This window comes from Myotis yumanensis, unplaced genomic scaffold (genome assembly GCF_028538775.1).
Source record: "Myotis yumanensis isolate MYYU_CA2020_CCGP unplaced genomic scaffold, mMyoYum1.0.hap1 SCAF_6, whole genome shotgun sequence".
NCBI classification, from domain to species: domain Eukaryota; kingdom Metazoa; phylum Chordata; class Mammalia; order Chiroptera; family Vespertilionidae; genus Myotis; species Myotis yumanensis.
In genome coordinates, this window is record NW_027223757.1 from 20,708,909 (window position 1) to 20,722,340 (window position 13,432).

The 13,432-nt window shown below is 43.2% G+C and overlaps 1 protein-coding gene across 3 annotated transcripts in view; it reads right to left on the minus strand.

Moving 5' to 3' along the window:
* Window positions 1-5,099: 5,099 nt before the first annotated feature.
* Window positions 5,100-13,432, minus strand: part of MED23 (mediator complex subunit 23) — a 43,852-nt gene continuing 35,519 nt past the window's right edge. For all 3 annotated transcript variants that reach the window (XM_070417704.1, XM_070417703.1, XM_070417702.1), the window contains 6 exons: window positions 11,969-12,134; window positions 11,329-11,401; window positions 9,900-10,114; window positions 9,164-9,284; window positions 8,088-8,219; window positions 5,100-6,266 (listed from right to left, as the gene is read on the minus strand). In XM_070417704.1, the coding sequence (XP_070273805.1) occupies window positions 6,099-6,266; window positions 8,088-8,219; window positions 9,164-9,284; window positions 9,900-10,114; window positions 11,329-11,401; window positions 11,969-12,134 (875 nt within the window). In that variant the 3' untranslated portion in view covers window positions 5,100-6,098. The remainder of the gene's footprint in view (window positions 6,267-8,087; window positions 8,220-9,163; window positions 9,285-9,899; window positions 10,115-11,328; window positions 11,402-11,968; window positions 12,135-13,432) is intronic.

The window sequence follows — 13,432 nt, forward strand, 5'->3', positions numbered from 1 at the left end:
AGCAGGCAAGGCTATCTACGGTCTGGGACCCAGATCTGTGACCCTGCCGGGCGGGATCAGCGGAGCTGAGAGGCTCTGTGTGTGACAGGGGGCAGCGCCCCAACCCCCTGATCGGCCCTGCTCTGTGGGTGATAGAGGGCGGCGTCCCAACCCCGATTGCCCTGCGGCTCTGTGTGTGACAGTGGCGGCGCCCCAACCCCCCCACGGGCCCTGCTCTATGTGAGACTGGGTAGAGCCATACCTCCCCATCGGCCCTGCCCTGAGTGTGACAGGGTGTGGTGCCTCAACTACTCCCCACCCCCCCCCGGCCCTGCTCTGTATGTGACAGGGGGCGGTGCCCCAGCTCCCCTATTGGCCCTACTCTGTGCATGACACGGAGGAGCTCCCAAAACCCCTGATTGACCCTGCTCTGTGCATGACAAGGGGGAGCTCCCCAAACCCCTGATGGGCCCTGCTGTGTGTGTGACAGGGTACGGAGCCCCAACCCCCTGATGGGTCCTGCTCTGTGCGTGGCAGGGGGTGGCGCCGCAACTTCCCTATCGACCCTACCTTGAGTGTGACAGAGGGCAGTGCCCCAACCCCCCAATCAGCCCTACCCTGAGTGTGACTAGGGGTGGCATGGCAACCTCCCGATCCGCCCTGCTCTGTGCATGACAGAGTGCAGCGCCCCAACTCCCCAATCGGCCCTGCTCTGAGCCCAACCAGGGGCTGCACCTAGGGATTGGGCCTGCCCTCTGCCACCCGGGAGCAGGCCTAAGCCAGCAGGTCGTTATCTCCCAAGGGGTCCCAGACTGCGAGAGGGCACAGGCAGGGCTGAGGGACCCCCTCTCCCCCCGAGTGCACAAATTTTTGTGCACCGGGCCTCTAGTCTACACTAATAAAAGAGAAACATGGTAATTAGCGTACGACCGCTACCCTTCCCATTGGCTAATCAGCATATCCTTAAGCAAATTAACTGTCAGCCAAGATGGCTGCCGGCAGCCATGCACTGAAGCGAGCAGGGAGGCTTGCTTGCTCCAGTGACTGGCAAACTCCAACGTTTCCTGCCTAACTTGCCGGCCTCTCAGCTGCAACTCTAAGTAACTATGTTGCAAATATAGAAGCTAAACAAAACCCCAGAAACCGGCTTTCATTCAGCCGGGCTTCAGCCAGCTGGACTGCAACATTGTATCAATGTTTTCAGCAGCGAGGCCTCAGAGCTAAAGCTGGCCCAGAATAAAAAAAAAAAAAAGAAAAAAAGGAGCGGTTTGGAGCTTCAGTCACCTGATTCCGGAAAACGGCCCTCAGCCCCTCAGCCAGACTGGCCAGGCACCCCAGTGGGGACCACCACCCTGATCCAGGACACCCTTCAGGGCAAACCAGCCGGCCCCTACCCATACACCAGGCCTCTATTCTATATAGTAAAAGGGTAATATGCCTCCCAGCACCGGGATCAGCGGAGCAGTGAGGCTCCCGGCACTGGGATCAGCGTGACAGGGGGCAGCACCCAAACCCCCTGATCGCCCTGTGGCTGTGTGTGTGACAGGGGGCGGGGCCACAACCTCCCTATCCACCCTGCTCTGTTCGTGACAGGGGAAGGCGCCCCAACCCCCTGATCAGCCCTGTTCCGTGCCTGATAGGGGGGAGCTCCCCAATCCCCTGATTGCCCTGCGGCTCTGTGTGTGACAGGGGGCAGGGCCACAACCTCCCTATCTGCCCTGCTCTGTTCGTGACAGGGGAAGGCGCCCCAACCCCCTGATCAGCCCTGTTCCGTGCCTGATAGGGGGGAGCTCCCCAATCCCCTGATTGCCCTGCGGCTCTGTGTGTGACAGGGGGCAGGGCCACAACCTCCCTATCTGCCCTGCTCTGTTCGTGACAGGGGAAGGCGCCCCAACCCCCTGATCAGCCCTGTTCTGTGCCTGATAGGGGGGAGCTCCCCAATCCCCTGATTGCCCTGCGGCTCTGTGATTGACAGGGTGCGGTGCACCAACCCCCTGATTGGCCCTGCTCTGTGACAGGGTGCGGCGCCCCAACCTCACCCCCCCGCACCCCCCCGCCCACGGGCCCTGCTCTGTGTATGACAGGGTAGAGCCATAACCTCTCCATTGGCCCTGCCCTGAGTGTGACAGTGGCGGCGCCCCAACCCCCTGATCGGCCCTGCTCTGTGGGTGATAGAGGGTGGCGCCCCAACCCTCCTCCACGGGCCTTGCTCTGTGTGTGATGGGGTAGAGCCATAACCTCCCCATTGGCCCTGCCCTGAGTGTGACAGGGTGCAGTGCCCCAACCCCCTGATCCGCCCTGCACTGTGTGTGACAGGGGGCGGTGCCCCAGCTCCCCTATCGGCCCTACTCTGTGAGTGACAGGGGGGAAGCTCCTCAACCCCCTGATGGGCCTGGCTCTGTGCGTGACAGGGGGGAGCTCCCCAACCCACTGATCGACCCTACTCTGTGTGTGACAGGGTATGGAGCCCCAACCCCCCTGATGGGCCCTGCTCTGTGAGTGACAGGGGGCAGCGCCCCAACACCTGATTGGCCCTGCTCTGTGCGTGACAAGAGGTGGCACCGCAACCTCCCCATCGACCGTGCCTTGAGTGTGACAGGGGGCGGTGCCCCAACCCCGCAATCGGCACTACCCTGAGCGTGACTGAGGGTGGCATCGCAACCTCCTGATCCGCCCTGCTCTGTGCATGACAGGGTGGCACCCCAACTCCCCAATCGGCCCTGCTCTGAGCCTGACCAGGGGCTGCACCTAGGGATTGGGCATGCCCTCTGCCACCTGGGGGCAGGCCTAAGCCAGCAGGTCGTTATCTCCCGAGGGGTCCCAGACTGCAAGAGGGCACAGGCCGGGCTGGGGGACCTCCCTTCCCCGAGTGCACAAATTTTTGTGCACTGGGCCTCTAGTCCTATCTAATAACAGACAAACATGGTAATTAACCACACCTATGACACGCTTACCATTGGCTAATCAGGGCGATATGCAAATTAACTGCCAACCAAGATGGCGGCCAGCAGCCAGACAGCTGAGGCGAACAGGAGGCTTGCTTGCTCCAGTGATGGAGGAAGCCAAGGTTCCCTGCCTGCCGCTGCCGGCCTCTGAGCTGCACTCTAAGAAACAATGTTGCAATTATAGAAGCTAAACAAACCCCAGAAACCTGCTTTCAGCCAGCCGGCCTCGGAGCTGGAGCTGCAACAGTGTTTCAATTATAGAAGCCAAACAAACCCAGATACCTGCTTTCAGCAGCTGAGGTCTCAGAGCTGGAGCCGAGCCTCAGAGCTAAAGCCGGCTCTCAGCTCCAGTGACAGCCATCTAAGGTAAATAAATCCCAGAATTAAAAAAAAAAAAAGAAGAGGTTGGGAGCTTCAGTCACCCACCAGCCTGAAAAAGGCCCTCAGCCCCTCACCCAGACTGGCCAGGCACCCCAGTGGGGACCCCGACCCTGAAGGGGGTGTGACCAGCTGCATACAACCATCATCCCCTCATCCAGGCTGGCCAGGCACCCAAGCGGGACTCCCACCCTGATCCGGGACACCCTTCAGGGTGAACCAGCCGGCCCCCACCCATGCACCAGGCCTCTATTCTATATAGTAAAAGGGTAATATGCATACTGACCCTAACAGCAGAACCACTGGGAATGACTGGTCACTATGACACACACTGACCACCAGGGGGCAGACGCTCAATGCAGGAGCTGCCCTCTGGTGGTCAGGGCGCTCTCACATGGGAGGAGCTCTGCTCAGCCACAAGCCAGGCTGATGGCTGCCAGTACAGCGGTGGTGGTGGGAGCCTCTCCTGCCTCCTCAGCAGCGCTAAGGATGTCCAACTGCAGTTTAGGCCTGCACCCCGCTGGCAAGTGGACATCCCCCGAGGGCTGCCGGGCTGCCAGAGGGATGTCTGATTGCCATCTTAAGCCCAATCCTCCGGGGAGCGGGCCTAAGCCAGCAGGTGGTCATCCCCTGAGGGGTCCCAGACTGCAAGAGGGCACAGGCTGGGCTGAGTGACCCCCTCTCCCCCTTAAGTGCACAAATTTTTGTGCACCGGGCCTCTAGTTAAAAATAAACCTTTAGGATGTAATTAATATAAAGGCATTTTCCCCCTTCAGAATAAATCCAAATAAAGCATCTGCCTTCTATTAATGTCTCTGGTTAATAATAATTCTTTAAAAAACCCATTTGGGGAAAATCATATTCCCCCCTTTTTTATAAGCTAAAGAAGAAAAAATGAATTGTTAATAAATGAACTGGAATGTACATATCCTTGAGAAAGTGATATTTTCACTTCCTTTATTCTATTTGTATAATACCAGTTCATAATTATTCCCATTTTAGGATCTCAAAGCAATATATTCCTTGAGGTAGTGAGACTATATTGAGACTCTGTTAAGAGGAACATTTGAATTCATTTCTAGCATAAAATTTCTGGGGAATTTTAACAATATTACTAAGAAAAATTACTTATACTATTATATAAATATTAAGCTGAATTGCATGGCAAATAAAGATTTAGTCATTATAAGCCCTGGCCAGGTAGCTCGATACTCCAATGTTGCAGGTTTGATTCCCAATCAGGATACATACAAAAATCAACCCAATGAATGCATAATTCAGTGGAACAACAAATCAATGTTTCTCTCTCCCTTCTTCTTTCTCTCTAAAATCAACTTTAAAAAATGTAGTGATTATAATAATATGAACCATGAAGAAGGTAAGGTCTAGGACGATGTATTTGGAAATAAAAAATTGAAGTATAGTTGGTTAAACTTCACTAATTCTTTTTTTATTATTGATTTTTGAGAGAGAGAGAGACATCGATTTGTTATTCAACATATTTATGTATTTACTGGTTGATTCTTGTATGTCTGGATATTAAACTCACAACCTTAGGTTATTGGGACAGTGCTCTAACCAACTGAGCTACCCGGCGTGGGTAGTTCATTTTTATTTTAATAAGTGCTATTTTTTTTTAATTAGTACCCTTAATACCTAGGGCAATGTCAAATACCAGCTGTACAGTACAACTCATGGAAGTAGCCCAGGTCTCTCTCTCTTATAACCCAGCCAACACACTGCCTGGCACACAACAGATGCTCATTCAAATTGAGTAATCAATCACACAAAGTATTCATTTAACAGATTTTACTAATTTTTTTGTAGTCTTTTACAATCTTAATACCATTTCCCTCCAAAATTAACATTAAGTCTCTCAAAATTTAATAAACCCTAAAGAACCAAAATGTACACTGCATTTAAAAAATAAATACTTAAAAATTTTAAGATTATAAAAATTCAAAGAATAACATCATTTGCTAGGTAAGTGTCAATCTGGAAAAGTAATTATTTTAAAAAACAGAGATTGGAGAATCACCATTTAAACATGAATTTACTAAGTTTGTGCATTTCTAGCTATGTTATCTACTTACATAACTTCCAATTCATTTCATACAGTAAAGTTCAAGTCCACAGCAAAGGCAAAAACTTGCCAAACTACCTTGATTAGAAACATTAGCTTATTTACTCGAAAATCTATGATAAAAATTCTAAGCCATTTAAAAAGAATATGAAACTGTTTACTTCTGCAATGCAATGAAATTTTCAGTTCTTTGACAAAAATCTCTTATCCCAAAGACATACCAAAAGAAATTTATATATAAAAGGATCTGTAATAACGACTACATATGTAGTACCTTTAAAACAATGAATAAGTCATTAATTATAAAATATAAAACCAAACCAATGGCTAGACTAGGAAAGATTGAGAGTATCTAATAAAAGCCTTTTGATCAAAGACACCTCAATATTAGGCAGCTCTAATAAACTGTTATGGATATGAACAACATGTAGTTTATTTGACCTCTTAGAGACGTAAGTGTTCCTAGGCAATTCTAATAAGTCATTATGCATATGGACAACATAGTCTACTTGATCTCTTAGAGACATAAATATAGACAAGGAGATGGGAGTTATAAGGTGTCAATAGATTCACGATTTGAATCAAAATAAAACAATCTGAACGTCACTGCTCTACTACACCACTATGTAGCAATGATTATGTTCAGATTTAATAGGTTTGAGTCCACTTTCAAAGACAGATGCATTTCCATTGCACCCCGGTGCATGCTGACTTCACTGAGTGACTGGTAAAGACACTGGCACCTGGTTAGACTGAGGGGCTGGAGACCCACTATTTATGGCCTGTGGAGGTACTGTAGTTGGTTCCATCTTGCTAATGTGTGTGATGAATCGAAGACGAAGTTTTAAAGCTGGTTTTAAATTACAGATAATCTTCTCTACCTAAAAAATGAAAACACATGAAAAAATATTTTAACCAGAAAAATTTAATTTCCCACCTTTTAAAGAAGTGATTAATATATATCCTGAGACAATATACTAGGGAGTGGGATGGATGAGGAAGTTTATCTACATGCTTTGTGTTTTAACAAAAGCAGATAAAATTATTTCTCTCACATGAGAAAAATTGTGTGTTCTTCCTCATACACATTCTACATATGTATATGTGTGTATATGCATATATCTATGTATATAAGCATATATTTACAAAAACACATACTTACCTGGCTAGCCAGAAAACCTACTGCCAAAAGCTAGTATAATTTACACTGACAATATTACACATGCAATAGGTGGTCATCCTTTTAAAATGCCATCTTCACAGAAGCATGAAGCACAATTACATTCTGAAGTTCTTTGAATAACATATATGTTTGTAACATATATCTACAAATCTAATTTTTAAAAATTCTGATTTATACTTGGAATTCAAACTATGTATCAGATCTACTCTTACTTAAAACCCAAGGAAATAAATACATCAAGCAGTTTCACAGCTTTCTTTACTCAAATGCTCCTTGACCTTGCCAGGAAAGATCAGCCCATTAATAATTTTTCCTTTCTGTAATTACCTTGTGTCAAAATGCCTTAGACCGAAATATAAAGGATATGCTAAATAAAGCATGCCTGAGCCCGGCTGGTGTGGCTCAGTGGTTGAGCATCAACCTATGAACCAGGTCATGGTTCAATTCCCAGTCAGGGCACATGCCTGGGTTGCAGGCTTGACCCCCAGTGTGGAGTATATGGGAGGCAGCCAATCAATGATTCTTTCTCATCATTGTTTCTATCTCTCTCTCTCCCCCTTCCTTTCTGAAATCAATAAAAATATACTTAAAAAATAAATAAATAAAATAAAGCATGCCTGTATTCCCACTCAACTTTCCTTGACGATTCTGCTAAGGCATAAAAGAGTCAACACCCTCCCCAGCTGCAAGGGAAGAATCCAACAGACTAGGATTCATATGTTTTTATATCAGTTTACCTCTCTTGACCATTATAGAAGGAAGTAACATTGAAGTATGGAGGGGAGATTATTTAATTTTTCCTTCTGAAACAGACAAGACTTTCCTACAGATCGGAAACTCGGTTATAGCTCAAGGAGGTCCTTTCCATGTTCAGACAGCTCTAGTAGGAAGTGGCTCATTCTATATTGAGTCAGAATGCACCTCCTTTTAACTTCACCAGCGTTTATATGTCCTTTGAAGTCACACAGAACAGATCTAATACTGAATCCAAATGGCAACCCTCCAAATAGTAAGGACATAAACAACTAACTAAGACTTTAAAGTTCAAATCAAGCTTTCCCAGTTCCTTCAAATACCCTTCAAGAAATCACTCTCTGGACTCTCCTGGCTTTAGTCTTCTAGTTATGCTGCAAGTTATCTAATGTTCCCATAGTGTATCCTAATTACTGTCCAGAAAAAGTAGGACCTCCTTCACGTAACACAACACCTATCTGGTCTTTTCAGTAGCGATACTGTACTGTTTCTTCCTAATGAAATTACTGTTAATTAACTCCCCTAGGTCTTTTTCAGATGTCTCGTTGCAAATATCAAGGGGAAAATGTAAGAAATTATAACATGCATTTACTTTTACTTTAATATTATATTCAGAATATGCTCATGTAGCATAAAAGAGACTGATATCAACCTTTTCTCCTTAAAAGAAAATAAACAAAACCACTCACCCAAACAAATAAGTATATCACCATATGTTCAAGGTTTCTAAACGAAACATCATTAAAAGTAATTAAAGTTAACTTACTTGCTCTTTTACGCTGTCACCAGTAAACATATACTTCACATGGTATAGGAAGTCACAGATGGGATCCATGTAATTTAAGTGGGCGCTGCATTGGTCTACATTCAGCAACATGTCATAAAATGCCACACCAATCTAGTTAAAAATAACATAAAATTATTTATGTCAAAAATGGTTCAATAATTCAGCATGATCTGCTGGACTCCATTCCACGACTAGCACAGAGGGATAACAGGTTTATAAAACTGTCACTGACCACACAAACTTTGTGTGCATGGAAATATGACATGGCCTGCATTATAGTGGACTCGATAGTGCTATAAAATGCCCCAAAAGGGTATAAATAAAATTTCTCTTTACAGTTTGTTAATTTTTCTTAAAATTAAGAGACAGACGATTCCCTTTCAGGAAACCATACCTCAATTTCTGGGGTAATCGCAACCTCAGGATACTTTAGATCAGGGGTCCTCATACTTTTTAAACAAGGGGCCAATTCACTGTCCCTCAGACCGTTGGAGGGCCGGACTGTAGATTTAAAAAAAACTATGAACAAATTCCTATGCACACTGCACATACCTTATTTTGAAGTAAAAAAACAAAATGGGAACAAATACAATATTTGTATTTGCATGTGGCCCGTGGGCCGTAGTTTGAGGACCCTTGCTTTAGATTGTACCTTTAGTTCTATTTGGGGGCTTATACTTTAAGGTTCTATTCCTGGCTCATTTTCTTTTCTCTGTACTCATTATAGGTGATTTCCATCCATTCCCATAATTTTAATTAATTCTTCTTTACTGTAGTGCAGGTTCTCAAAGGCATTTCTCCATCCTTAACTTTCTTCTCAACCTTGAAGATGGGTATTTCTCCCTGCACATCCAATTCAACACATCCCACACCAAACTCATCATAGTTATTCTAAGTCATGGGTACGCCAATTCCTCCAAAACCACTCTCTGATCCTACTAAGCTGACTTCACTCTAATGGATTATGATATGAAGTTTGGAAAACATTGGGAAAAAACCCCAAATAGATATTTTAGAACTTAATTTTATCACAAAAAACCCAGATTATATTTTACCTCTATCATACACCGAGTTCTCTCTTGCTGAAATCTTTGTAAAAATGGTCCCACAAGATGGTATACATAAAGCAATTGGAATTCAGTCTTCACTATAGGAAGAAGTACTTCAGTGAGAAACCTAAAATTTGGAGATAATAATTTGTGATTTGAAATCAGTGAATTGTTTGAATTTTGTTAATACAGTCTACCCCAGAATTTGCAAAAGTCGTAATAATTTTTTTTTAATTTCTTCAAATTTAATTATTTTTAATTATTCTCATATCTCTCACTGGCTCTTATTTTTATTTGATTACTGGAATAAATTTAGATTGAAGTCATTCTTAAAAATAAAATTATTGAATGATAGAGGTGCATAACCAGTCTAATATAAATGCCATTCTCAAGAAAGTTGAATCTAGATAACACCAATTTTATAGTTAAGGTAAATAATCAGAAAATAGGCTGCTATCAGGTATTCAGTTCAAAAGGCAACTTTTGGAATACATTCTAGGAAAAGCTTTCTTAAAATGTAATGGTAAACTAGATACCAAATTATTACTTGCACATACAAATTACATGTTTTTCAAACAATTCTGAAATAAAAGAGGTTTTCTGATTATCTAGAAATTCTACTTCACTCTTACTTTCCAAGTTGTTCTGCTGACTGAGATATATACCTTACATGTACATGAGGTTAAAGAACAAAACAAAAAATTACAAAAGTAAAATTTCTTTTAAAAATCATAATACCTACTTGGGAATGAGAGAAAGTTGCCCGATGCTAGAATGGTGCCACACGGCATGTGCTAGAGCTAACGTATAGCTACAGCTCATCTCGGAGTACGACTGGTGACAAGCAGTGAAGTCAAAGAGGCGGAATGGGTAGCCAACCCACTCGGTTTCAGATGTCAAGCTGGGACTACTGATGACACTCACAATTTGATCATGAAGGACAATCCAATATGGCTCCTTTAAAACCAGAGGAAAGCCTGATGAAAAATATCACGTATCTAGTATTCCACCCCATATTCATTTTCACACTCTCACTCATTTTCTCATTCTTTAATGTTTTCTACTTATCCAGCTTGTGTCTGTGTAATGGAGATTTTACAATCAAAAGTGGGTGGCTTCATAATAAGTCAGTATTATGCTTGTGAGTTAGAGGGTTCCACACACTTGCCTGTTCACTTAGTACCTGATACTGACTACACAGTAAATCTACTTTAACAATATTTACCACACAGACACTACTGATACACATGTGTAACTCAGAAACAAATACATATATTTCGGAGGTGGGTAAGAAAAAAGTGACTTATAGAGGTGCATAATCAAAGCAGTCTGGAGAGCACAGGGTTAGACAGTATTACTAACACTAGAGGAAAATTCATGCACTGGAGTGGGGTCTCTCAGTCCGGCCTCCCCCCTTTCACAGTCCAGAAGCCTTCAGGGGCAGTAGGTGACCCGGGGATCAGGGGAAACTGACGCCCCCATCACACCTCTGCTGCTGCCACTCCAGCAGTGCAAGCCTCGTCCGGCACTGGTTACTTGAGCCTCGGGCAGCCCTGGGTGGCTGGGCAGCTGCCATCCAAGGCCTGCCTGTGCCTTGGACATTGGCTGGGCAGCTGCCGTCCAAGGCTTGCCTGCACCTTGGGCTGGCCCTGGGCAGCTGGGTGGCTGAGGGTGGGTCCAGCCACACCGTGCTCCTGCCACCCTTCCTCCCTGCCCCCGGCAGGGCTGAGGGGACTGGGCACTGCCATCTTGTGGCTATGGGTGCCACCATCTTTGGGATGGCGTGACAGTCAATTTGCATATTCCCTCCTTATTAGATAGGATTCAAAGATAGCACAACAGACAACCATGTGGTGCTGACTAGACACACGTGGAGGTCACATGAGAAGAGGCTCTCATAGATATATAACAAACTAACTGTTCAAAATATTTACATTTTAATGTAAAAACTAAGGTTGGATGGGTAAATGGGACCAATGAATGTAGGGACCCAAATGCAGAAAGCAAACAGTCACTGTAGATTTTTGAAGCAATAATAATATGAAAACTTTAAAAACATGAAACACTTCATTAACTGCATGCACAATGTCCTTATATAAAGGCATCCTATTCTTTCAACTCACAGGAACAACTGCATTCCATTACTATGTAAAAATCACAACTTAACTCACTGGTAGAGCAGTGATGATCAATCCAATTGCATTCATCCATGCTGTAATGTTCTCTCGTGGCACTAAAGGCTGACTACGAGTAGGAACAAATAATACAAATGTGGAATTATAAAAACATTTTATTTGGTTGATAATGAATCTTCTTTTGAGAACATGTAATTCAGGGGCTGACAACTGACCTATTCCAATAAAACTACAATAGATTTTTATTGAGTAAAAATTTACTATGCAGAAACAAAAGCAAAATAAGAATTTTGTTTTGGATTGTCTCCTTTAACAAATGGGCTGAAAGACTATTTCCATTTATTTATACTTCTTCTCTAATCATTATCCCGTTCTTTATGTTGGTCTTTAAGAAAGGACTCTTCAAAGACGGTCTGTATTGAGAAGTTAACATTATTCCTAAATTAAATGCCAAACTAATAAAGAACATAAGTAGGAATAAACCCAGGTCTCCTGACACTGTCTAGGGCTAACTCTACTACACATATATCATAAGGACAAGATCTGGAACCAAAAGACAGTTACTATCTAGTGTGTATCAGCCTTGGGACAATAGGTTTGTCTGACAGCTCCAAATAAAATATCAATTTCTTTACAAATAAACAATAAATCTTATTGCATATAACAGTATACATACCTTTTCAACACAACATTTAGAAGAGCATTTCCAACTTCTTTGCCTGAAACAGCTAAGGCCATGAGCTCCACACAAGTAACATGCAGTGCATGGGCAGCTGGATTGGGAAACTCATTGAATCTCCAGTCACAGTTTGGAAATGGACCAGGAGACTTGCCAGCCATTGGTGCAAATGATTAAAGCAATAACTACTGGATCATTTTGAGATTAATGGCTCACATTTGTATAGTGCTTTACAGTTTTCAAAATGTTTCATATGTAAACATGTCATTTAATTATCAATTTATCTGATTGATAATCACCTTTAAGAAGTAATTTATCTGAGAGATTAGAAGGCAAATAATACAAACCAAATACAAATAAGCTTGACATGACAAATATATTGATTGCAACCATGTGATCAACTGTAAGATATAAAATGGTTGGTCTTATATAGGTGGGCTCTTATAACTGTGATGTGATAGCTATAGATGCAACCAAAGTACTGCTATAACTATCAACTTATTCCTTCTAATAGTCATAGGACAATTAATAAGTTACCCGCCCTAGCCGGTTTGGCTCAATGGATAGAGTGTTGGCCTGTGGATTGAAGGTCCCGAGTTCAATTCCGGTCATGGGCACACATGCCCAGGATGCAGGCTCGGACCCCAGTAGGGTGTGTGCAGGAGGAGGCCAGGAAATGATTCTCTCTCATCATTGATGTTTCTATCTTTCTCTCCCACTCCCTTCCTCTCTGAAATAATAATAATAATAAAGTTACTTTATAATAAGTAATTCTTTTACTTCACAAAGTAAGTTTCTTTGTGTAGGAAAATAAATCATGACCATTTATATAAAACTGCTCTAAATAGTGACATGGTATATAGACATACTAAGTATAATGTGCTGATAACTTAAAACATGAAATCAAAATGAAGAAATAAAAATACCAGTGTAGTGGCTTTTTTTTTACTAAAAAAGAGAGAAAATAGATTTTATTATTTTCTATTAACATTTTTTAAAAATTCAATTATTTAAAGCAACAAATTTCTATGTTCCCCAATAGCAAACAAATGCATGTACTACAATAGTACAATTACTAGTATTTAGAAATAGGATTGTTTTCTTTGAAACAAATCTTATAACGCCTGTTTTTAAATATAAATTTTAATGGAGTGAATTTCTGCCTCTCTGTCACGATGCTGTTAATTTAAGATTTCAAAACTTTCCAGAAGTAAAAGTAGAAACAATCTTTAAGAAATGTGAAGTCTTAGAATATATAAAAACTAGAGGCTCGGTGCATGAAATTCATGTACTTGGGAGAGGGGGGTCCCCTCAGCCTGGCCTGCACCCTCTCAGTCTGGGAGCCCTCAGGGGATGTCTGACTGCCAGCTTAGGCCTGCTCCCTGCAGAGAATGGGCCTACACTGGCAGTCAGACATCCTTAGCGCTGCCTTAGTGAGCCTGGCTTCTGGTTGAGAGGACC